This window comes from Trichechus manatus, unplaced genomic scaffold (genome assembly GCF_000243295.1).
Source record: "Trichechus manatus latirostris isolate Lorelei unplaced genomic scaffold, TriManLat1.0 scaffold00009, whole genome shotgun sequence".
Lineage (NCBI taxonomy): Eukaryota > Metazoa > Chordata > Mammalia > Sirenia > Trichechidae > Trichechus > Trichechus manatus.
Window position 1 is genome coordinate 21,063,780 of NW_004443945.1, and position 27,529 is coordinate 21,091,308.

The window sequence follows — 27,529 nt, forward strand, 5'->3', positions numbered from 1 at the left end:
TTGTCAAGGATTTCATTTTACTTGGATCCACAGTCAACACCCATGGAAACAGCAGTCAAGAAATCAAAAGATGCATTGCATTGGGCAAATCTGCTGCAAAAGGCTTCTTTAAAGTGCTGAAAAGCAAAGATGTCATCTTGAACTGACCTGACAGCACCTAACAACAACAGCATTGTCCCTGTTTTTTCCTCCATAATCTTTATAGTTTTAGGTTTTATATTTAGGTCTTCGATTCATTTTGAGTTAGTTTTTGTGTATGTTGTGAGGTAGGGGTCCTGTTTCAGTTTTCTACAGACATTCAGTTTTGCCAGCACCATTTGTTGAAGAGATTGACTATTCCACATTTGATAGACTTTGGTTCTTTATCGAAGATCAGCTGTCCACAGGTGGCTGTTTCATTTACTTCTGCTCTAATTTTTATTAGTTTGTTTCTTCTGGCAACTGTGGGCTTCTTTTGCTGCTCTCTTTCTAATTGTTTGAGTTAATGTTTTGATTTTTGCCCTTTCTTTTTTGATATATGTGTTTATTGCTATAAATTGATCTCTGAGCACTGCTTTTGCTGTGTTGAAAAGGTTTTGGTATGTTGTATTTTCATTCTTGTTTGATTCTAGGAATTTTTTAATTCCATCTTTGATTTTTTCTACTACCCAGTAGTTTTTAAGCAGGGTGTTATTCAGTTTTCATGCATTAGATTTTCTCCCCTTGCTCTTCCTGTTATTGATTTCTACTTTTATGGTGTTGTGATCAGAGAATATGCTTTGTATTATTTTGATGTTTTTGAATTTGTTGAGGCTTGCTTTGTGGGCTCAAATGTGGTCTGTTTTGGAGAATGATCCATGAGCATTGGAGAAGAATGTGTACTTTGCCACTGTTGGGTGAAGTGTTCTGTATACGTCTATGAGGTCTAGTTGATTGACTGTGATATTTAGATCTTCTGTGTCTTCGTGGAGTTTCTTTCTAGTTGTTCTGTCCTTCATTGAGAGTGGTGTGTTAAAATCTCCTAATATTATTGTCTATTGTCTATAAGTGTCTATTTCTCTTTTCAGTGCTCTTAGGGTTTTATGTATTTTGGAGCTCTGTCATTGGGTGTGTATATATTTATTATGGTTATGTCCTGTTGGTGGATTGACCCTTTAATCATTATATAATGTCCTTCCTTGTCTTTTATGGTGGTTTTTGCCTTAAAGTTTACTTTATCAGAGATTAATATTGCCACTCCTGCTCTTTTTGGGTTGCTATTTGCTTGATATATCTTTTTCCATCCTTTAAGTTTTAGTTTATTTGTATATTTGTGTCTAAGATGTGTCTCTTGCAGAGAGCATATTCATGGATCATGTTTTTTCATCCATTCTGCCACCTTCTATCTCTTTACTGGTGCATTTCAGCCATTTACGTTCAGTGTGATTATAGATAGGTATGAGTTTAATGCTGTCATTTTGTATGCTTTTTTTTTTTTTTGTGGTGTTGACAGTGTCTTTGTTCCACTTAATTTTCAGTGCTGAGTTTTATTGTTTGTTTGTTTTTGTTTTTGGCTTGTCCTTTCATTTCCTTCATTGCTGTTGGTTTTGCATGTACTGAATCTTTACGATTTTCTTCTTTTATATTTTGATAGGTAGGTTTGTTAACTTTCTTTGTGGTTACCATGAAATTTACCTTTGTCTTCCTAAATTTAAAGCAGTAATTTTTTTCTTGATATCGCCTTGACTTACTCTCCATATGGAAGTTCTAAACCTATACACTTTATTCCCCCTTTATGTTTTGAAGTGGTTGTCAGTTATATATCAACGTCTGTAGTACCCTGTTTTTCGTCTTTTCACTTTATTTTTGAGATTTTTTTTTTTTTAAATCTGGGTTGATATCTGCCTGATGTCATCAAGTGTTTTAATCTCAGGTGGTTGTCTGGTGTTGTTAGTTTTCTGTCTTAAGGACTCCTTGTAACATTTCTTGTAAAGTTGGTCCGGTTTTTACAAATTCCCTTAATTTCTGTTGACCTGAAAATGTCCTAATTTTACCATCGTATTTGAGGGATAATTTTGCTGGATATTTAATTCTTGGTTGGCAGTTTTTTCCTTTTAAGGTTTTATATATGTCATCCCATTGCCTTCTTGCCTGCAAGACCTCTTTGTTTTACTACTTTGTCGTAAAGCAAGGTGATAAGAGGTGGTTGTTCCCATCAACTCTTCATTTTTCCGCCATCTCCACCTATTAGGACTCAACTTCTCAAGCACCTATCAAATGCTATCTCATCTAAAAAGACTTTCCTGACTTTTCTTCAACCAGGTGTGAAATTACTTTCTTTTCAATTTTCATGACACTTGTAAGTTTCAGCATTTATAATATTTTGCCTAGTTATTTAGGTATGTTTAGATCTTATTTCCCTTTCTAGATAGTAAACTCAAGGGAAAAGCTATACTTTATTCAAAGACCTAACTCAATCCAGTACAAATAGATGCATACTAAGTATTTTGGATCAACTTTCCAGGCTCCCTCTTATAGAGAAAAGAATAGAATAAGGTTAGTATCAGGACATAGACAATATTCCCCTTCCCCCTTTTTTTTTTAAGAGCTTGTTCTCTGGAGTACTTACTACTCCATGTGTTCAAATCCTGGCTATGCTAAGACAGAGGTCCCCAGGCTGCAGAAAATTCCACTGCCTCAAGCACACCCTGTAGCTTTACATTAACATCCTGATTCCCCTTTCCTTTACTGTTGCCCAGAACTAGAAGAAATTGGCAGAAACCAGTTTAGGCGCCATGTTGACATTCTGGATAACTATTTAGCTTACTAAGTACCTCATACATAGTAACTTCCCTGCTTCTGGGTGTTTAACTGCCATTTTCTGAATACGTTGTATGATTAAGAATGTTGCTGATGTACCTTGTATGAACTTCTTGCTTGTAAACCCCATAAAAGTAACCTTCCCTCTCACCCTTGCTGAACAGTCTTGGTGGCAGCAGCCCTGGCTTTTCCTTTCCTTTCTCAATGAGATAAAAGTGCCTTTCTGATCTCCCATCTGTTGTTTATTTGCTCAGACAAGATGCACTGAGCAAAACCTGGGGTTTCCACCCACCAACACTACCACTTAATAGCTGTGTGATTTGGCCAAGGTAGTTACCTCTCTCAGCTTTAGTTTCCTCACCCATTCAATGATAATAATAATATTATATCTGTGAAGGATTTAGAAAGTGCCTAGCACATAGTAAAAGCTCAATAAATGTAGTTATTATCAATTCAGTGGGAAGGAGGAATGAGTGAGAGGAGAAAAAGCTTTTCTGTTAAGAATAGCGAGCTGGGAGGTAATGGAGTCGAGTGAAGGTATTTGTATGTTTTAGGATGAAAAAGACTTGAGAATATTTTATACTCTGAAGGGAAAGCTTTAATGAAGAGAACTCAAGATATAGGACAGAAATGATTGCTGGTGAGAGGTGCTTGAGAGAGTAGGAGAGGATAGGAACCAGAGCACAGCCCTGGATAAGAAGAGGGACACATGTCTTACTGTATCCAAAACGCAGAGTAGAAATGGATGCAGAACAGATGCCCTTTGCTGAGCAAGGGAGGAAATGGTAGGTTGGGAGTATGAGGTCCGTGGTGACAGTTTGGGAGAAGAGCTGACTGAGGACACACAGCAGAATTAGGAGGGCTTATCTAAGGTTGGAGGTCATGAATTTGCAGAGGCACCAAGTTCGTGTTTATGTGACTTTCTCAAGTAGCCCTTGGCTGTTGAGTATAAATGAGGGCAGAGAAGGCAGATGAATGAATTGATTCAAAATGTACAGACATCTGGGGAAAAAGCTCATACTCATGAACTGTTTAGTGATTTCCTCAGCTTGAGATTTCATTATGAGCCTAAACAATCTGCAAACCTGCAAATCATCTGAGATTTTCCCAAAGCTGTGCTGAATACTAATTCATCTAGATAGACAGTGTAACCTGCAAGGGAATTGGAGCCTTTAAACTCAGTTCTCTCTTGACACTTGAGAAATGAATGGAGAATTATGTGTCCAATTCTTAATCTTTGGAGAGCTGAGCACAAAAGTGTCTTATAAGAGTTCTCAGAGAAGAGTTTTGTTCTCCTCAGAATGCTCCTTCTGAGGAAAAGAGGGGAAAAAAGGAGCAAGGAGGCTTTCACACACCCCAACATGAGAAGGAGATGGTCACCAAGGGCATTCCCGACTTTGGATGTGAAGCCTCAGACCTTATGGGACTCACACAATAAATATTAATTCAGTAGGTTTATGATACCATAAAACAGACTATCATATCTCTATGCTGACCCCAATAGTGCCAGGGACTCTGGATACTGGTTACAATAAAACTTTAGATTTAGGGTAGGAGGCAATGAAGAAATTGCTGGCAAATGTGTTCCCTGAAAGATTCAGATTCTGAATGGTAGTTTAATCTCTCAGCAGGCTTATTCCTTAGAAAGGAAGAGCAGCCACTGTACTCACTTGTTCAGGGCAGCAAGCATCAAGTGTGCGATCAGTCTCCCTAGATAGCACTCATGTGGCACGATGGGTTCCTTCCTACATCTTTCAACTGGATCCCTCTCTACTGGGTAGTTCTACAGAAGTATTTTTTGGAAAAAGAATGACTCCCACTCCAAACCCGGGCTTCATTCTATGTTTATATGAAAATCAATGTTTCATAAGTGCTAAACCTTATGATTCTGAGTATAACCACAGCTGACAACCGATTTCTGACAGATTTCAAAGGTAGTGGGTGTTAAAACTAAATGTTGCACTCAGTTTTCATCCCTCATGTTTTCCCTGTAGTTATGAAGCAAGAAAGTCTCTTGGAACATTAGCTGCTCTTTCTCATAATTTCAGCATTGTGTGTCAACACCAGGTGCAATACGTACATACATACCTACATAATAAAATGGTAGGAATCATGTGTTTTGCTGCTTATTGAATCTAGAGGTATTCAAGATAATTGAAGTTTTCTAGGGTAGTAAGTTCAGATGGGCCTAATATTACACACACACACACACACACACACACACACACACACTCACTTCTCACTTGAGTAGAGCTTGGCAACTATTTCATTCCCATTACTCTTCCCTATAATTTTCCTGCTGTCCCACTGCTTCATGAGGAGGAGGCTCTCTTTAGTCTTCTTACTGTTTCTAAATCCCTTGGTGCTGGGAGCATGCATCTTGAGATCAGATCAATTGATCATAAACGAACAATAGAAAAGCCGAAGATTAATTAAAAAGTAGTACCTACAAAAGGACCTGAAATGTTCACCACAAAAAAGATCATATTGACCTAAAACTGATTTCACATTACAAAGACACGTGATCTGAAAAAGAAAAAAAGTAGTCCCTGACATGCGGGAACTGTCCTAACAACTTACAGCTAGGCGTCAGTGTTGTTAAAGAAGCTCAGCCATCTTGTTCTCCTATTAGACATAAACAACAACGTCACAGAACCCCAGCATCAGACAAGGTCATTCTGTGGCTGTGACAAAGTGAGTCAAAACAAGCTACTTCATAATTTTTGTCTAAGCCCAAACAAAAATAAAGTCACTGTGCAAACCACAAAACACCAAACATTTCCCTTTCCTGGGTAGTTATGAGTGACTGCTGCTCTTTTACTAATTACAATGTTAGCCTTGATCTAGTACACCCTCCCTACAGTTGTTGTTGTTAACTGTGTGTAGTAAGCTCCAACTCATGGCGACTTAATGTATAATAGAAGGAAACAGTGTCCAGTCCTGTGCCGTCTTCATGATCATTGGTATGTTTGAGTCCATTGTTCTGTCTATTGTGTTAAGAACCACATAAGAGCTTTCCCTCACTCAGCTCCTTCTGCTTTTGCATGAGGTCTTGTATAACACAGAAGCATACACACACTGACTCATTATTGGGAAAGGCTTTGTGGTTTAACCTGACTTTTTATCCCATACAATATCCCAGGCTAGTTCAGCAGCTGTTTGTTATTTTCCGGGAGTCAAACATGGTTGACCTTGTACGTTCTGAGTGTGGGAAATAGAAGATTTCCAAGGACACTGGTTTGAGGGTGGCTTAGAAATGTGATGTGTAACCTGGCATCTTGATATCTTTATAGAAATTAATTGAGACAGGATGAACGTAAAGTAGAAAGTTCTAGGGAAAGTCTCTGAGGAAGTGGTTTTGAGGGAAAGTATTATAAAGAAAATGCTGGGTGCTCTACTGGTGCTTGGTTTCTGGAAACCTATAAATTAGTTTATTTTTACAAGTAGTGCCTTGACATTCGTCAGAGGATTGGCATTATGTGGGTAGGAGGCAAAGATGATTATCTCTACTCACACACTAGAAAACCAAGTTGTGGTAATAACTTGTACACTACTGCCATAGCATCATCAGCGGGGCCCTGGAACTCACCCAAGTCTTCCTACTTCATAGCACTCTCAGAACCCACCAAGCTGCTATCCCAAGTGAAGTAGCCTCATTGTTACCCTTATATGACATGCACACACTCACACACACACACGTGTGTGTGTGTATTTTTTATTTTTCCTTCAGATATGCTTTTGGTTCTAAACCAAAGAAAATATTCATTAATAAACCTGGGAAAACACTGCTAGATCACGTAATTCTTAGGTGGCCATAGTAGGTGATTTCTGTGTGAACAAGTAACCATGAAACCACAGCCCATCTTGCCCCTCCAAGGATGGTTCCTAGACTCCTTCCATCTTAATCATGGGGGAATTTATTAAAAATGAAGATTCCAGGTCCACCCCAGACTTTCTAAGTTAGTGTTTCTGGGAAAGTGACTCAGGAATCTGCACTTTTAGCAAGCCTTTACCAAAGATTCTTAACTATAGTTGTTTGAATACTATTGGTCCAGGATAAATGTTTCCAAAAGGCTACTCAAAGTTAAAGAGAGGACCAACATCACCCACTCCCATCCTAAATGGACTTCAATACACATAAGCAGTAGTGTAGAAAAGGAAAAAGTGGCAAAAGTTTACATTAGGAGGTGCTGAGCAAAGATTTCAGAAGGGGCCCTCTTAGTTTTTACTGACTACAAAATAAACAGATCCCCAGCAGAAAAGGATCAGAGTTTTTCATATTATTTTGTAACAAAGCTGCTGCTCTTGTGCCCATAAGAAAAAAAGTATACTAATAGCAGATAAAAATAAACTAGCGGATTACTCTCATGCTAGCAGGATCTGTGGCCTTAGGTCTCTGCTTTTGATTGAAGGGGAAACTAGGGACTATACCCTCAATAGTTAAGAGTTGCTTCTAGGCCTATGGTTTTTAGGAAAGATGCAAACACACAGTAGGGGTAGATAGAAGGAATGCAATTTTCTTAATAGCAAAAGTAACCTAGGGATTTTTGGAATGGTAAAATTATAAATTACATATATTTTTAAATAGAAGAGTCACCTATAAAAGTTATTTTAAGCATCACTGGAACTTCCTATTTTACAGCTAAGATATAGGCAGTCTATTTCTTTTCCTCCTATAGGTGTGGTGGTTTTAATCGAGCTGTTCTTTTAAGTTACCTATGGCTAAAATTAACCAAGTTTGAGCAAACTAATTCTAAAACCATTTACTACCCTAAAGTAGCATTAAAAACAAACAAACAAACAAACAAAAAAAAACATGTCCTAGGTTCTGAATGCAAAAATCTCCCATGAACGAATAAAGGTAACATGAGGGACTGAAGGGTCATGTGGTAACAGAGTTTCTAAGAGAACTACCAGCCACTTCAGCATTTAAATCTCAATTACTCTAATTTTCACGGTTGAAACTGATGAGTTTCAGTTCTTCTACAATTGTATAACATTAAAAAACTCATAGTGAAATCACACATTCTGGTTTTTTTAAAAAGCCATTCTAGATTACACAGTCTGCAATAAAGTAAGAGAGTTGCTAAAATTGGTGTAAAATTTCTTTTTTAAAAAGTCTCATTTGGGACTTGAATGAAGTATATGGAACCAAACAACGTGTATTAAATGAAGTCAATGAAACTTTTAGCTTCCTTTTCCTCAATGGTCATCTTGAAAGCAGATGTTTAAAATGTGCTACAGATGTATAAATCAAGGCTTACAGCTATTTATAAAATTAAAATTCCACTGATCAAAGATGAAACATTTATATTTTTACCCCACTACCAGTTTGGCAACTAGTTTGGTGGAAATTAACTAAACTCACATGAAATTTATTACCTCTTCTCTCGTTAGGAAAGTAGTGGTGGCACAGTGGTTAAGCACTTGGCTGCTAACCAAAAGATCAGCAGAGATTTGAACCCACCAGTCGCTCTGCAGGCAGGAGAAAGATGTGGCAGTCTGCTTCCACAAAGATTACAGCCTTGGAAACCCTATGGGGCAGTTCTAACTCTGTCCTCTAGGGTAGCTGTGAGTCAGAATCAACTTGACCGCCAAGGGTTTGGGATTTTTGTTTGTCTTCTGCTTTCATCACTATCGTTTCTCCTTTACCCTTCCTTAATATTTTTAGGACAAACACAAAGTGAGAAATATTATTAAAGAAGCCGTTTCTTTCTCTTTTGAAATCATATTATGAGGAAAAAGGATGAAAGTAAAAACTCATTCTCTTTTTCCTGTTTTTCCTCTTTGCTTTTAACTTCTGTTTGGATGTAAAATGTTTAATTACTGGAAGTCAATAACCTTGATGACAAAATAGTTTCCAATATTATCAACTGGGCTTTGCAAATCACCAGAACAAAATAACAACTAAAAATATTTCAATTTAAAATATGATCATGTGCTCTAAAATGCATACCTTTTTTTTTTTTTAACCAAGTACTGAAAACAGGCATTTTTAACCAGGTACAAAATATGAATATAAAATATCCCATGTTAGCAATAACCTTTTGTGTTTTTTAGTGAGATCTTTTCCAATTAATCTTTCAACACTCATATTGAGAAATCCCAGTTGTTGTCAGTTCTCAGATTTAATGACAGCCTTTTGCATTTGTGATGTTTGGGATTAGAATGAGGTAATGAATGCACAAACTTGGCTAATTCAGCTTACCTCAGTCCACAAAATTAATGCAACTGTATTCCTAGTGGAAAAGCTTTTTAAATTTAAAATTCTGTTTTGGATTCTTAATTTGCTATTCAAAATGTAATGCTAATTACCATTATAAGAAAAGCTTAAAATAAATAGAAGAGCCTACAGTACTATTCCAGGGTGGTGAGGACCTTCCCAGGAAGGACTGCTCCTTAGGCAGAGGTGAAGGCCTTGATCTCCGCGGCCAGCTCCTGGGAGAGGGGTATTCCTCCAGGGCAGCTGCCTGCCTGAGCCACAAGCCACAGGCTCTCTAGATTCTACTTAGGTTTCTCACAGTGCAGTCCCTTCCCTCTGTCAGGTGTAATTTGCAGCCATTATCATAGATATTAGAAATGGAAAGACTTGGCAGGTCACCAAATTCCTCAGCCCTCGGTGCAGAATGCCCCTGTTGAATATTTATGAGGCAATTGTTATCAGGTGCCTGTGGCAGGCAGCCTATTAGCAGTTGTGACCATTTATCACCACCTTGGGGACAAATATTATCAAAAGAGGCATAAAACATAAGCATAAATGGAAAAATAAGTAATGAAGAAACACCATAGTCTAGATATTTGACTAATTGTCAAGTAATGAGGTTTATTAAAAGCTTCCATGGAAACTAGATTCTGCTTATGTTGAGGGGTCAGTTGAAAAGCCTCTGAAGAATACCTGCCAGTACTTTTCCTTCCTGCTGTGTAGGAAAAAAATCTCAAAACGGGCTCTTCTCATGCCAGAGGTAGAGCACGCTTCACAAGCCAACCTGAAGGATTCTTGATTTAGAGACCATAAATTTAATTAATATGAGACAGTCAGAACACACTTGATTAACATAAGACAACATTCTTAGATTCCTCGGGGACAGTGTGAGTTTTGAGTCATTTTAAACTGGCTACAAAGCAGAAACCGGAGAGAGGATCTAACATTATTTGATATATAGGATGATTTAGACAGCAATCCAGATCAGTCAAGCCCCAAGTGGATTTATGTGTGTGAGGCTGAGTGTTTGTCTTCAGTGAATCAGGCTGTGCCAAGTGCAAACCCTAAATGAACTACGAAGCTGACACTTTTACTGTTTTCAACATAATGCCAGGGATGTAAAGACAGCAGAAACGGAAAACAGGCTTTCCAGTTAAACACAGCCAAGTTTTAGATCAGTACTCCATCTCATACTACTTTGGTAATTGCTCCTAGCCTGTCCTAGCTTCAGTTTCCTCATCTGTAAAACAGAAACAGCAATATCTACTCACACAGGCGTTAAGTGGCCTTGATAAAATAATGAATGCGATCAGGTGGATTAACCAGTAAACACGGTATGCACCAGTCTGCACTGAGCAAGGTAGCATAGGCTTAATTGTATTTACTTGCTAATCTTTGGTGAGCAGTTTCACAAGGGTTTCATCACATCTTTGCTCTGGTGGGGGACAGGTGAAATTGTGCACTGCAGATTGGTGGGAAGGCACAATTGAGCCCGTGGGTACCTTGCTTATTGAGTATTCCAGCCCTGAATGTAGTGCACTTGGCACCTTGTAGGTCTTCAATAATTACTAGTTTCCGGTCTCTATGAGTCAGAATCTACTGGACAGCAATGGGTTTGGTTTGGTTTGGGTTTTCTCATCTGAACGTCCTACACTTGCATTTAAATGTTCATTTCTGGAACATTTCTAGATTATTTAGGAGTACAACAAAATTTTTATTACAGGTAAATTTGCATGGCTCTAATGCAATTGAATTTTCAAAATATTTCTAATCCACTGAACAGTACAACAGGCTTTTTAAGTGCCAAGCAATTAAAATTGCTTTCCTTCACATACTCCTTGAATTTAATAGCACCAAACGGATGCAAAATTTAACACTGTAGAAGAGGCACGCTTACGCAGCCTGTTTTCCCCACTTGACGGAGGTGGAAGCCTGGAATTTTACAGCTTCCACCTTACTGCGGGGAGCCCTCGTGGTGCAGTGGTTAAAGTGCTCTTGGCTGCTAACTGAAAGGTCGGCAGTTAGAACCCACCAGCCAGCGGCTCTGCGCTAGAAAAAAGATTTACAGACTTGGAAACCCTGTAGGGTACTTCTACTCTGTCCTGTGGGTTCGCTATGAGTCTGTATTGACTCCACAGTAACGTCTGGGTTTTTTTTTTTTTGGTGGGGGTGGTTTCCCTCCTGCAGAATTCTTGAAGCTCTTCAATAAACACTAAAGAATCTGTAGGTCACTTCCTCTTTTCTCCAATATGGTGCTAATTCATTTAGATATTAAGGATAATTAAACCTTACAACACATTTGACATTTAAAGATGAAGAAACACCATTAGCTGCCATAGATGAAACCACCATCGGCATTACCACCAGTCTCAACTTCTTTTTCTCCTAGTTCTTCTTTCAGCGTTTAAATAACGCCGTTAAGTAGCTCTTCTCCTAAAATTCATTTAATTTTTTGTAATATTGTTAAAAACAAAAAATTCACAATATTAATTTTGCATACTGACTCATAAGCTTTATTTTTCTATTCATAAATTGGGGAACGCCTGGTCTGGTACTCAGACAAGAGTTCCAAAGCCTGGTAGACAGGAAGGGGTTTTGTAACAAGGAAGCTTATACTGGGCAAATTTTGAACTAGGTTAAATGCACAGGCAAGTTCTAATTGGTTAGCTGAGGTTTCAGTTTCCGCGAGAGTCAGTTGCTTGACTTGGGTTTCTGCTCCTGGGAAGGTCAGGCATTTATAAGAAACAGAAACAGCTACGTCTAGATTTGCTGATGTAGGGCTCAGCACAAGTGACTCCAGTTTGGGCCGAACATGGTCACGTTGGAGCCCTGGTGGCGCAGTGGTTAAGCGCTAAGCTGCTGATCAAAAGATTGGCAGTTTGAATCCACCAGCCACTCCTTGGAAACTCTGTGGGGCAGTTCTACTCTGTTCTATAGAGTCACTCTGAATCAGAATCAACTCCATGGCAACGGGTTTGGTTATTGGTTTTATAGTCAGATTAACAATATTAATAAGAGATGCTCACAATGTTCAAAGTAGTACCTCTTTTTTAAACTAAAAAAAAAAAATCAATGTTACTGTGGTAAGGCATACCCAAGATTAAATATTTGGATAAAAGTGGGGAAAAAGGTAATATTCTGACTATTGCCAAATATTCCAAGTGTTAAGATTAGAGAGCTAGATAGAATATCTGCATAGATAACTGTAGCTTTAATTCCACTTTTCTAGGTACTACATACTTCCCGCATAATATGACTTATGGAATGAAAAATGGTAGATACATACTTAAAGAAGAGACCCAAAAGAAAGAGGGCACAGCCTGAGAGAGAGTCCCAGTGACTTATAAAGACACAGCTTATATTTTTAAAAAATATGACTCACATCTTAACTGATTAACATGAACATATAAAATCAGGGCTAAGTCATATTCAAAAAACAGAAAATTCCAAAGAAGCCATGAAATATGCTATTAACAAAAGAATGAATAAAAAAGTAAAAGTAGCAACTTACAGGGAAGGTTTGTGGATGAACAGAAGAAAGTCTTTATGCTTATTACTTGGCTTGGTTCTTCGGTGCTCGTGCACACACACACACAATAATAGAAGAATACAAAAGAGAATGCCTAACTCATTTACAAGAAACATAAACACATTCTTAGGCAAAATTAAACCTTTAGTTCCAGGACAGTTAAAAGCACACATTTTGTAAATGTCCCTGAGGGCCTGTGAACCCCAGGCCCAGGGAAGACCATGCTATATAATAAATGGCATCATATGTGCCTCCGTAATCATCCACAGATGTGGCATGCCACTTCACGGGAAACACAGCTTCCACTTAACATGTGCTTTCTGGTGACTGACCGGACAGATGTCTTGGAAAAATGAAGGTTTGATGAATGAGGCATCCTGCTTAATTGTGCTAAACTGTTTAGTTCAAATTTTCATAAATAGATTCAACAGTTGAGAAATAGCAAACCTTTTCCTGATGCTCTCAAGAAGAACATAGGGGAGGGGTAGGAAGGAAATGAAAGAGAGAAGCACAAGACCGTGTTGCCATGAGATACTTAAACGGTATAAATCAGGCATTTATGCGGTTATATTAGCAGAAATTGAAACAAAAATTGGCACCAAGATGTTTTAAAAAAAAATTAAGAAAACATGTTCCTTCACTGCCAAGATATTCTCATCAATTTTCTCCCTCCATTTTAGTGATGATGAAGTACCAATCTTTTAAACAATTTAAAATCCATAGCTGAACTTTATTCACGCTTGTTTGACACTGGAAATTTCGTGCAATTTCACCTCTTGCTTCCTAAATGGTAGGGGTTCATGAGTAGACTGCTCCTTCATTCATACACTCCTGTTTTACATCAAAAGCAATTTTCACCTCTGGAAACATTATGGGCTTTTGGTTACAGACTCTTAACACTAGAGGAGGCTTAGAGTGGTAACTGCCCTATTTTCAGGTCAGAGAAGATACATGCCATCTCACTATCACTGTCTGGGATGAGGCTGCTTGCCAATAGAGAATACCTGTCCATATTATATGATCTAAAACTTGATGCTGCCCATGAGAGTCAGAGTGTTGTCTGCCTCCTCAGCCATGTGCTAGTTGGTTTATACACACTCACTCATATAATCCTCCCACCAACTCATACCAGTCCATAATTATGTCACTTTGGCTGAACAGGAACTATAAAGAAAGCCTCAAAATCCCCAAAGCATCATATGGAATAGAAAAGTTATTAATGTTATTAATATTTGACTTTCTTCTTCTTTGCTTCCTTCTCTGAGGTCTATGTTGCACTATTTTATGGTTAAATGAGTCAAGTTGTTCTCCTAAATAATGCCATTGAACCATTAAAATAGCAGACGGTTTACAGTGAATGCAGCAACAACACCACTCTTTTATGTAACCACCAAGTAAGTGGTTACAAAGGTTAGTGAATACCAATAATACTTGTGAATCTTTGGCAATGTTTCTGGAGATATTCAAGTATCCTCCCAATAATTCTTTCTATTGGTCTAAATACAAGACAGCATATTTATAGCAAGGCCTCTTCAATAATTTTTTAAAATACGACACTACCCAAAAACCACGGGAAAAAAAACCCAAAAAAAACACTTTTTGAATGTCACCTGTGTAGGGCGTAATCAACTTTCACGTACATTATCACATTCAATCTTCACAAAGAGTTCTGTGAAATATTATTGTCTTCATTTTACAGATCAGGGAACTGAAACTCAGAGAGGTTAAATAACTTGTCAAAAGCACACTGCTCTAAAGAGATGAATCCTGCTTCTCTTTCACAACACCTGCCTCCTCTCCACCACAAGTGTTAGGTAAGCGGCTCGAACAATACAAAGTTTAAAGGCTCTGGGCCTTTTGTGATTGTTCTTCCTCTGGGGTAATGTACACATCAGAGCTGCTGTGGAGAGTTCTTATAAATAACTCTGCTGTGCATTCCCATTTGTACAGGTAAGGAGAGACTGTGCGGTAGGAGTGGGAGGAGAGAACACTTCAGGTATTAGATAATGCCAAGAGCTGGGAGTGCGGCTTGAACTTGTCCAACTCTTCATCTGCCTATCAATCTGAGCGTCTCAGGTAAACTGAACTAGAGAGGCTTTTGACATCCTAAACTCATCTTAGGGTCTGATTACTGTGCTTAGGTAGTAAAGAGTAGAGTGATTTGGTGTCTTAAATTCAGGGGATTTCTTTACTGCTTCTGGGACCTTAATGTTGTCCTTCCTTATCTGCCAATATACCCTAGGACTGCAGAGGTTTATATATATTTTTAATCAGGTCTCGAGAGGGAAAATAAAAGTGGTTGTGCTCATCTGCACAGTCCCCCTTCTCCCCGTTTTAAGGACTCAGGACACACGGATGTAGGACTCAGGCTGGGCTATATACAACCTCAATAACGGGGTCACAGTATAAGGTCAGGGAATGAGAATGCAACTCAAGCCAGGCCAATCAGAATTCCTCTCTGGGATTTTTCCAATTTATTCAGACAGGATGAATTATTTTTCTCTTCTGTGCTCATGAGGCTGTAAAGATATAAGCTTAATCTGCACATGGTCATAGTTTAGTCTTTAAAGAGGCAGCTGGTCTGAGAGAATGAAAGCACAATGAAAATATAAGTTGAGACGAGCACCAGAGAGAGTGTGTGTGTCCTAACAGCATTCAAATGCCAAAATCTGAGAGTCCAACCCTACCCTTCTTGGGGCTTGACTAAATTCCCCATCTTTGCTTCAGATATTTTGAGTTGGATTTCTGTCACTTGGTAGTGAAGGAGTCTGGACTAATACAGAAATCTGGCTTTAATAACCAAAATAATAATAGTGGTTTATTGAGCATTAACTTTGTGCCAAGTATTTCACTTATGTTGTCTTATTTTTTTCTTCAATATAATTTCATGAGACAGGTATTATTATCACCATTTTATTTATGAAGAAATTGAGGTTCTAAGAGGTTAAATGACTTTCCTAAGATCACACAGCTAGTAAGTAGTAGATATAGATTGTGAATTCAACTCTATATGGTCCCTTAATCTGTGCTCTTAATGTCAAGCTATATCACACCCCAGTGGTTCTCAATTATGTCTGTATGTTAAAACCACCTGGGAGCTATTAATAACAGGAGTGGTTAGGCCCTATCTTCAGGGCCTCCCAAGTTTGCACAACTACCATTCACATAGAATATGATGGAGTAGTGCTCCAGGAGGATGAGGGAGGGGAGAGTATAATTTCAATAAATGGTTGCTCCCCTGACTTGTGCAACTGTTGTGGACCTAAAGCCAGATCAACTGAATCTGAATCTTTGGGAGTGGGGTCCTAGCATTGCCATGTTTTTAGAAGCTCCCCAGGTGATTCTAAAGTGTAGCCAAAGGTAAAAACCACAACTGTAAATGTTAAATACATATCTAGGGTTAATACAGGCTTTCAACTAGGTCTCCACTATCCTGAAAATGAAAAATTAAAGCTTAGGGGGCAATTGAAGCTAACTTGCCAAGTGGCTACAGGTATCAGAATATTCAGATAAAAAATCTTCTGAGAGAAACAATGAGTGCAGAATCATGGACCCATCTGGATAACTAGTCTGATTCAACATTGCACTTTAAGTATAGTACTGACTAAAAGTATTAAAGCAGTATCTATGAGTAACTTCATTCTATAAATATGACACTAACAATGATTGATGAACTCTTTTGGGGAAAAAAATGTGGATTTTGTAAAGATATGCCCAGCAAACATTTTCCACTTAGGTTTAAACCTTCAAATATTAGATAGTTTTGAGTATTGCTGAAGCCAATGCCCTATCTTTCCATAAGGTTCTGTTCTCTCACTTGTCAGGAGACTATTTCAGCCATTACAAGCAAAAAATGAAAGAATACCAAGGAAACACTTCATAATTAACTAACTGGTCCTATTATAGGCAACAGCTCACTCATGTCTCAAAAGACCCATAACTAATAGGTTTCACAGAGCTCAACCACTATTTGATTTGTACATTATGGACTGGAAGGACAATTAAGACAGCAAATGTCATGTTATAAAAGTTTAGTTACCATGAATTATGCAATCTCACACTTTCTTATAAAAATAGGATAATAGACTTCATTCACTATGTTTGAGGTTCCCATGAGGAGGTTTGTACAAGAATATCAGGTTAAGTGGTCATTTTTGAGCTTTAATACTCAGGGAAAGGAGGATCATAAGCCAACAAAACTGCCTAAGCTACGGAGTCCATTGAATACAATTGAGGAATAACTCATTCCTACAGTAAAAAGTGCTCTGCCCACTATGAATTCAATTTCATCAATATCTCTTGAATTGTGATGTTTTCCATGTTGCTTTCATAATCCTGTAATTATTAAAGTAATTAAATTGATAAATATATTTTTAGCAAAGCATTCATAGGAAATTGGTGAAATGTCATAATATTCTAAGGGTTATTAAAATCAAAGAAGGTTCACAAGCAGATTGAGAATGTCTAATTAGAGTCAGACTTCATTTGCTGATCCCTGAGAGGTCCAGTACAGCTACTGTCAATCACAGTGCTTTGTGAGACTACTCCATGTCTCTCCAACTGGAAGGCTTAATTTGGCAAAACTTCAAGTAGCAAAACATCAAAGAAAATTACAACGTTAGCAGCAAGTTTCTAGAAAGCATGCAAATCTGTGGATCTATGAAGCTAGGTCTTGTCTTGAACCCCTTAATTAAAGGAAGAGGATCTGGGTTAGATGAAGCCTGTCCAATGGCTAGACTTGAGCCATGATCTCACTCCTGTTCAAAACCTTCAAAAGTTTCTAGTTGTCCCAATATTCAGGATAGCATTCAGGTCCCAACTTATCTCTGATTATTTCCCTATATTAATCTAAACTCTGGCCAAACCAGACTACTCATCATTTTAAAACATTCGTTGCATTTTCTTAGCTACAGAATTTTTCTCGTGTCCATCTTTCCACATGGAATGCACTTCCTCTCCATCCAAAAAAATTATATTCTTTCTTCTGAATCAGATGGAATGCCACCTCTTTTCTGTTGCTCCAGAGAGTTTCATAAATCTCTTGCCTGAAGTTCCACTGTACTTTGTTCTTCCTTGTCTAAACTCCCCATTAATTCCTGTGTCTAATGTATGATACTGGAGTCAAACAGGCCTATATACTAATTCTCTACTTAATAGCTGTGTGACTTTGGACAAGATAAAGTCTCTGAGCCCCAATTGCCTCACCTGATAATTGGTATACTAACAATGTATGCTGTAAAATGTTCTTATGAAAGTATATAATATATGTAAAGCACCTAGCATAATACTTGACACATAGTAGATTTAACACATTAAATTCCCTCCTTATTCCTCTTGCCTGAATGTCATATAGCACTTACGAGGTATCTGCTGAATAAATAAATGAAATTATGAACTTGTCTGAGTCAGGTCTAAGAAGAAAGCACAGGCAATAGTTAACCTGAGGATTCAGCTATGTTTTACATCATGATTCCTGTCTGTAACCTCTTTCCTGTTTTACAAAGAAAATTAGAAATTAACATTTAAACATTTATAAATCAGTAGCTTCAGTTTTTAAAACAAAAATAAGAAAGATGGAAATTATATCACATTCAGAGTAATTTGCATTACAGGTTAACAGAAATGTATACAACTATAGTGGAATATACATATTAAAGACAAAAAGAACCGTGTTAAAAAAAAAAAAAAAGCCACACCTTTTAAAATAAACATATTGTTGATGGTTGTGTTGGTATTGTTATTCTGAGATTAGGTTATTGTGTGTGTATTGTGAGACAAAGCAAATTAGTGATTATGTTGCTCCACTAAGAACCAGGGTTTGGGGCAAGGGAAAAAGGAGATACAGATATAACATCAGTAAGATTAAGTTAAAAACCTTGTAGTTCTGATCCTGAATTGGAAATAGCATATAATCCATAATATAGTTTCTCTTTAAAGGAAAAAAAATACGTATTTCCTAGTTCTGTCCTCTGAAAAGGCCTAGAAACAATGACCAACCCAATAAATGGACAATGAACAACTGAAAACAATGAACAACCCTTGGTATTCAGCTTGTGGCCTCTAAATACCATGACCTAGTAAAAGCAAGGAGCCCTGCTGGCACAGTGGTTAAGTGTTTGGCTGCTAACTAAAAGGTCGGCAGTTCGAATCTACCAGGCACTCCTTGGAAACCCTATGGGGCAGTTCTACTCTGTCCTATGAGTAGGAATCGACCCTACAGCAACAGGTTTGGTTTGGTTTAGTAAAAGAAACTGGACTCTTTGGAAAAGTGGCTGATTCCAGATAGGCAGGATATGTATGTGATGGCCTGGAACATTTTGTCGTATCAGAATGCTAGGAAGCTGTTAATGGTTATGAGGGTCATGCCAGAAGGACTCAGTAACCAGCTTAAAGGGGCTCCCACTGGCCAAAGATGGGACTTTGGGCATCAATAAAAAATAATTAGTACAATGGAACAAAGCACATCAAATACTTTTAAAATCATTAGCTAATAATGATACTAAAAAACCAATCAACCAGTCACTTTTGGAGGATGCTAGGGAACCCAACTGATAGGTAAATAAAGGGAAAGAATGCAACATTTATCCTACTTTCTTATACAAAAGTACCTCAGGGTAACCAAATAGTTGATAAGGGGAAGTTACTTTTTTACAGAATTATGTCAACTAACAAATAAAGAAGGAATAATAGAATTACAGTATACCATTTTGCACCCCCAACGAATAATAGATTTGGGCAATAATCTTTAATGAGTACTGACATCACAAAAAGAGAGAAGGATATTATTCCTAATGGAAACAAACGGCAACACCTAGGAAATATTCTTGTCAAAACAAAACAAAAAATCAAACTTGAATCCACATCAAGCTTCTAGATCTAACTACCAATTCACAGGAAATACAGAGGGAAGGGACTATGTTAAATGCTGCCATGGGAATGGAATCACCTTGTTATGGATTGAATTAAGTCCCCAAAAAGATATGTTGAAGTTTTAAGCCCTGGTACCAGTGAATGTGACTTACTTGGAAATAGGGTCTTTGGAGATGTTATCAGTTAATTTAACAGGAGATCATACTGGAGTTGGGTGGGTCCAATATGAGTGGTATCCTTATAAAAGAGGAGTGGAGACACTGAGAGACACACAGAGGGAGCATGTGAAGATGGAGGCAGAGATTGGAGTGGTCTGCAAGCCAGGGAACGCCAAGGATGCTGGCCAACACCAAAAGCTAGGAACAGATTCTCCCTCAGAGCCCTCAGAAGGAATCAATAAGGCTGACACCCTGATATCAGACTCCTAGTCTCCAAAACTGTGGAACAATAAATTTTCGTTCTTATAAACCACTCACTTTGCAGTACTTTGTTATGGCAGCCCTAGAAAACTAATACACACCAAAATGAAGGCTGTGGAAAATTTCACAGGATAAATTATTTGGTTTCTTTAACAAATAAATGGCAAGGGAAAAAAAGATGAAGGTAAAATTTATGGATTAAAAGACTTAAGAGACATATCAACCAATTTAATTGTTTGGACTTTATTGGAATTCTAGTTTATACCAGAAAATTGTAAAAAAAAAAAATTTCTTTTAAGAAAAATTTGGAGACAATTGGGATCATTTGAAACCTGACCACATACTGAATATTGTATTTAGAAATTATTATAAAATATTTTAGGTGGAAAATAGTATAATAACTATGTATATTAAAAAAGTCCTTACCTTTTAGAGACACAAATTAAAATATTTACAAAGATAAAAATGATATGATATTGGGAATTTGCTTCAAAATAATCTGTGTGTGTAGGGGAGTGGTTGGAGTATAGATGAAATAAAACTTCCCATAAGTGAAACACTGTTGAAGCTAAGTGATGGGTACATGGGGCTTCATTATATTATTCTCTCTATTTTTGTATATATTTGAAATTTTCTTTAATAAAATTTTTTTAAATCACACTTTAAAATAATTTCATAAATAAAACAGACCAAATTGAATTTTACATTCTCTCATCATTTAAAGCAGTGGTAGACAATGTTTACAGAGCTGATAAGGAGGAAATATAAAGTCCTACTTTCTTGTACTCTGCCTTTCCTGAAATTTATGAGACTTCAGAAGGCAATGTATGATTCGCTGCCCAATGTTTAAACAATGCCCTTGTCTGCTTCGAGGCAATAACCATCCTACAGCATATGAGCCAGGTCTGCTTTGGACAACTATTGTCTTGTACTGAGCTCTGGTTTCTACTTCAATAAATTGAAAATTAAACTTTTCATGTGTTCCTAACATTTTTCATGACACAGGAAAGAACATTGGAAAGGAACATGCAAAAATGATAACTGTTATTGTCCCAGGGTGATAGGTCATAGTGATTTATTTTATCCCTGTTTCTCAATTTTCTGCAATATTATTTTATATTATTTTACATTTAAAAAATGTATTTTGAAGAAAAAAAGAAAGTTGACATTATTATTATTATTATTGTCTTTTTAGACCCCTTAGGACCTGTAACACATAGTAGTTAGACAGTCAACAAATACTCAGTGAATGTAACCTCCATAAAAGTAGATGTGGAAAGGTTGAACTGCAAATCACAGATGACTGCACCAGGAAAGAGGTGTGATACTGCAATTCAGAGAGTATCATAGAGGCAGTGCCTCCTGCACAGCAGGGGAGATTTTTTTTACAACCTGTATAGAGTCTAGAAAATGCTCATTTTGTGCCAAAGTCCTGAGAGTTGCAGAAGCAGAGAGAAGGCATTCACAGGCATTTGCTGAGCATGCCCTGGTAAGAGCAAGTCTTTTTAGGTTTTAGCATTGCCATGTTCTTTACAGTGGCTATTCTACATCAAAAGCTATGGCTATATGGTTGAATGATATTCTGTACTCAGTCCTTCAGGGAATTACAGTGATTCAGTGAGGTTAGTAATAAAACCCTGTTTAACTCAGAATAAGACTTAAAAAAAACCCAAAACCCATTGCTATTGAGCCGACTCCAGCTCATAGAGATCCTATAGGAGACAGTAGAACCGTCCAATAGGGTTTCCAAGGAGGGGCTGGTGGATTTCAACCGCTGACCTTATGATTAGCAGCCTGGGCTTTTAGCCACTGCACTACCAGGACTCCCAGAATGAGACTTAGAAGAGATTAAATATGACAATAAAGATGATCTAAGTGAACCAGGACAGAGCCACTTACCCGAACTGTATTTGGTTTTCCCAATTTCTTGTGGCAGAGGAACTAGAAAGTTTTAAAAATCACTATTATAAAAATTTGTTTTATATTTCTGTTTATATTTATTTCATTGTTAATTTTAGTAACATTAGCAGCTTTTAGTAACTTTCATGTAGTTTATTCCACCATATTTCATTTGTCATTTCAAACTCTTAGACATAATAATCCTCCCAGGTATTGCTATAGGTAGATACTAATAATATATAAATTTATTGACAATTTCCCATAAGCCAGGTTCTGTAAGCACTTCATATGTATTATTTCATTTAATCTGCACAACATCCCTATGATGGAGATACTCTTATTATTATCATTTGATTGATGATGAAACCGAGGCACAGAGCGGTTAAATAATTCCCTAAATAATAAATAATGCCCAGAATCACACAAGTAGGCCAGGATGGGCAGGGATTCAGACCCAGGCTGTGGGACTCCTGAGTCTGTGACCTCAATTGCCATGTAGATGTGTGTACTGCAGTGACAGTTACAGCCAAGAGGTCACTGCTAATTGCCTGCATACTTAGGGGGATCTCCCATTGTACTGTAAGATGCTTGAGGGAAAACACTGTATTTTGAGCATTACTGGATCTCCAGTGCTTTGTACAGGGCCTGTCACATATATGAATAAATGGATATATGAGTAAATGATAAACCTAGCCCTCAGAGTGAGCAGACATGGCACACAGGCCCTCTTTCAGAATGGTGCCTTTACATCACTCATTTCTCCTTGGAGGAAACCATATTACTCATACAACACAAGATGGTTAACATGAAGCTTGGGCTTACATCCTTGCTACAGTTTATCATGGAGGAGCGGCTGCAAGATACTCAATAGCTTCTTTCAAGCTGAAGTAGGTCTACTGCAAGGAGGAAGAGCATAAGAAACGCTTATTAGCTGTTCTGATGAGCAATTTCCAATAATGCAGTATTAATACAGATGTTATACGTACCTATCTAGCATACAGCAGTGAAGGAATATTAAAGCAAGAGCTCTGACTCACCTAGTTAAAGAGTTAAGAGGCAGTAACCCTGCTATACTTCCCTGTATAACCCTTATCACTCTCTAGTATTTTCCTTCATTCTTGATATATTTCTTTGTTATGGTCTGTCTCCTCCCACCACTCCCCACTACAACGTAAATTCCATAGGAGCAGAGACCTGGTAAGTCTTTCCCTTTCTGTATTCTCAGTGCCCAAAGCAGTGCCTGCTTCATGGTGGTCCACATGATATGCTTGTTGACTGAATGAAACTGCCCCGGCTATTTAAATGAAGACTACATTCACCAACCAGAGAGCAGCCTTCGCATGTGCCCAGTGGGTGAGGTCTGACCACCACACAGCGTCCCTCTTTCCAAACACCACTGCACAGAGTTTTCCCCATAAGAGAGGAATCTTTCAATTGGGGACAGCAGGGGACATAGATCTGCTGGGTTGTACTCTTCCATCTGGTGATTGGAAAACATATGAGTCCTGGGTCCGTAGGCTGAACCTTCAGTTTACATTACCATTCCCACTCGTGTCTTGATCTTTCCCTTTCTTGGAACATTTTAGAAGAAAAGCCTTTGGAAATGTGGACATGGAAAGTTTTAACTTAGTTCTGCTTAATGCCATATGAGGTACTGGACAGAAAAAAGCAAGATGGAAAATATGTGAAATTCTGAGTAATCTGCATATTTGGTATATCAACATGGAGTGTAGACCATTATAGAAAAGATGAAAGAAATTAAAATGTTACTCTTAAAACAATGCAATATTAAGGAAAAGGATAACTCAATGAAACAAGGTAATTACTAAAGTAATCATAACTTATGGTTGTGTAGTACAGTACAGCTAACCAGCCTCTCTCACACTCTCTGACTCTTCCCACCATCCTTTTGTTGTTTTTGTGCGCACCATTGAGTCCATTCCTACTCATAGCAACCCTATAGGGCAGAGTAGAACTGCCCTATAGGGTTTCCAAGGCTGTAATCTTTAGGGAAGTATCCTGCCACATCTTTCTCTCGTGGAGCAGCTGGTGGGTTCGAACCAGCAACCTTTTGGTTAATAGCCAAGTACTTAACCACTGCACCACCAGGGCTCATTTCCCACAACCCCACTACTACTACCCATTGCCATTGAGTGGATTCCAACTCATAGTGACCTACAGGACAGAGCAGAACTGCCCCATAGGGTTTCCAAGGAGTGGCTGGTGGATTCGAACTTCTGACCTTTTGGTCTTCAGCAGAGCTCTTAACCACTGTGCCACCAGGGCTCCTTTCCCATAACCCTAAAAAAACCCATTGCATCAATTCTGACTCATACTGACCCTACACCTACTTATTCAGCATCTGACTCATGGACATTTTGTTGAGGGTTGAGAACTTCTTCTCAGACACTGGGAATTCTGAAGAGTTCACAATCGATCACAATTATAAGAGCAGGGCAAGTGCTATGAGGAGATGTGTGCATAGGGCACTATGGGCACATACCATAGGGATACTTACCCAGACTATGGGGAATCAGGGAAGGCTTGTAAGAGGAGGACAACCAGGAGCTGAATAGTGATGGATGATTAGGAATTTGCTGGTGAAAGAGATACAACAGGCAAATCAATGGCAAGAAAGAGGGAAAGTACAAGGGGGTGCCAGGAACTTCAATAGATCTGTATGACTGAGGAATGGATGGAAAAGAGTGGAGGAGCCCTGAGAGAAGAGCCAAAGGGAAGAACAAAATGGGCTTTGAATTCCACATTAAGACTAGTAGTAATACATGGCACCTCAAAGGCAATGAGGAGATACTGAGGGATTTTAATTAAGGAGGAAAGATGATCAGATATTGCAGATACTCTTAGTAGTTTACTCAACTGAAATATCCTCTTCTTCCTAAAGAACCTCAATTTTTCTCATATAGCAGGAGGCTATGTTTTTCAGTGGAGACTGGGTCCCACCCTAGGCCCAGGAAGTAGAATTTGATCAATTTAAGCCATCTTGGTAATTCCACTCCATGGCCACTGCCTGATTTAGGCAGAGGCATATGCCACAATTTTGGCCAATGAGATAGAGGAGAAATCTGTTTGGGGGCTTCTGGAAAAGATTTCCTCGCTCTCAAAAAGGGATATAAATTATGGACGTTTTCTTTTTTGCTATTGAACAATGTATGAGAATGTGTTGCTTGGAACTGCTGTAGCCATCTTGGGACTATGAGAGGACAGGTCTGAGGACAAAAGGCAATATGATGAGGATGGCAGAATGGGAAGATGTAAAGAATCTGGGTCCTTCATGTGGCCAATTACTAAAATAAGGACACTATAGCTACCCACTCCAGAGTTCTCTTTAAGTGAGTTAACAAAGCCCCTTACTGCCATTCTGAGTTGGGTCTTCTATTTAATTTTGTAGCCAAAAGCATCCCAATTGATATATTGATTTTTAATTTAGAAAGATCACTCTGAAAGCAGTGGGCCAATTAGGTGTATGGAGGCTAAGAATGCAGGTCGGGATATTAGTAGGAGGCTGAGGTAGGAATCACTATGTATTGATGAGACAAGTTCTGCAGGGTGGACAGGTGGGAATGGGCTTAAGAAATCAGATGAAGTTGGAGTAAACAGGACTTTGAGATCATTTAGTTGTACATCCCAGATGATTTTGAGGTTTCTGGATGGTAGGGCCCATCAATAAGGTAGAGAGCCGGGGAGAAGGCTTGGTAGAAATGATGCCTAGTAAGTTACTAGACCTATTGTGCAGATGAGGTAACCAAGTCTCATTCAGTAGACTGTACAGCCTGTGAGGGTAAAAATTTTACCTATTTTCTTTATCACTGATTCCTCAGTGACACAAAGTAGGTAATTAATAAGAATGCTTAATCATAAATGAATAAGGCTTAGAAAAACTATGCCATTTGCCTAAGACAGCACATGTAGTTGGAAGTTGTGAAGCTAGAACACACACTCAAGTCTTCTAACTCTTTCCAACACACTGTCTACCACATGGCAACAATATCAGCAAAAGGCTGAATCTCTGACTGAAGCAGAGGAGGAAACTCTTATTGGTAGATATGGCATAAGAGTGGGCTCTCTCCCTCAGGTGTCTTAGTTACATAATGCTTCTGTAACAAAAAATACCACAAGTGAGTGGCTTTAAAGAACAGAAATTTATTTTCTCACAGTTCTGGAGGCTAGAAGTCCAAATTAGGGCACTGGCTCTAGGGGAGGGTCCTTCCTCGTCAGTAGCCCCGGGCATTGCTTGATGTACCTTGGTTTGTACAGGGATCTTCACATGGAGTCTGTCTTCTCTCTGTGTGTATGTCTCTATGTCTGTTTTCCCTTTTTATAAGATACGTCTCAGAAGGGACTTTGTTTAGGACCCATCATACTCTGGTATGGCTCATTAACATAACAAAAGAAAATCTCTTTTTCCAACAGGGTCATATTTACGGGTATATGGGTTAGAACTTCAACATAACTTTTTTAGGGACACAATTCAATCCATAACAGAGGGTATCTAATTTTTTTTTATTAGTGTATATTTTACAGAAGTTTCTTAAGAAAGATGCTCAAGAAGGATGCATTTTGGAATCTGAGAATCATGGGTTGTACCGCAATGGTGACATATTCAGCATGAAACAGATTCCTCTCATTCTAACCTGAATCTCACAGTCTAAGAAAAAGGCAAAAATTTAAGATTTAAGGCCTCCTCAGTCTATCTGGAGTGAATACAGACTAACCTAAATCCCTGTATACAATTTTAAATCTTTCTCTTGTATGGTCTTTGAAAAAGGCAGGGATCAACTGTGCATCATCTTATGTATGAGAATCATTAAAGTACCGGAAGACATTATTCAATATCTTCTCTTAGTATTCTTTCCTTTAAGAGAACTACTCCTAATTTCTCTAGCCTTCCTAATCTATATGATTCTTGCAATATTTTCTATATCTTTATGGCTCTTTTCTCAGCATCCTTTATTTTCCTCCATACTCTTAAGCTGAGGGACCCAAAAACTCATCAAGAAAAGAATTATCCCTATACTTTTGTTTCTTCTCTAAAGACAGTTTTACAAGAATTTAAATGTTTCCTACAATTAAACTAAGAGCTAAGGAAGAGGCAAAGAAGTAGAAATCATTGACCTTAACCTCAAAGAATAGATCTGTGGGAATAGGAGGTAGGATGCACATAAGCCCCTAACAATCCAAGAAAGACATCATAGTGTATAATTCAAGGGCCAGATTATGGGATACATACTAAAAGTGTTTTAGAAATTTAGAAAAGCAGTATAGCATGATGGGCTATTAATGAAGGATCCCTGAAGACCAGCAAATATAGAGTGGGCCTTGAAGAGCATTTAGAATGTGTAGGGGAAACATAGGTGTCTGGTAAGAGGTGGCAGTGGGAGAGGTCTGCAGTATAAAGATAACCAGAACAGGGAGTTTATGTGCAAAGTACATCCAAGATACTTACTAATATTTACTAAGTAAATGACAGAAAGGAAGGAAAAAGGAAAATGAGAAAGAATGGGTAGAGTTTGGAAGTATTTCTAATTAATTTCTCAAAAGTTAGGTGAGTGGTTATTTAAATCATAATTAATATTTTGAATCCTAAGTTTAAGTAACTATAATTTGCCAGGTATTCAAGAATACAGAGTGTACACCTAGTATATTTTTTATTTTCTGTTTCAGATTATCTATGGTTCTTTGTCTTTTTTTAAAGTCGTGAAATTTTTAGTAACTAACAAGAGTTATAACAAAGCTATTCCATTATTTCTTCTAGGAATAGCCCAGATTTGAAATATCAAACGGTAGTTCAAAAGCAATATGGGAAGACTGCAA

General features: G+C 38.0%; 1 protein-coding gene across 2 annotated transcripts in view; it reads right to left on the minus strand.

The window, feature by feature from the left end:
- Nucleotides 1-27,529, minus strand: part of CPQ (carboxypeptidase Q) — a 537,063-nt gene that overhangs the window by 47,733 nt on the left and 461,801 nt on the right. Inside the window, exon 8 of one of the 2 annotated variants that reach the window (XM_023726056.1) lies at nucleotides 21,698-21,739. The exons of the other annotated variant lie outside the window; for it this stretch is intronic. Within the exon in view, the coding sequence (XP_023581824.1) occupies nucleotides 21,698-21,739 (42 nt within the window). The remainder of the gene's footprint in view (nucleotides 1-21,697; nucleotides 21,740-27,529) is intronic. 2 annotated transcript variants of the gene reach the window in all.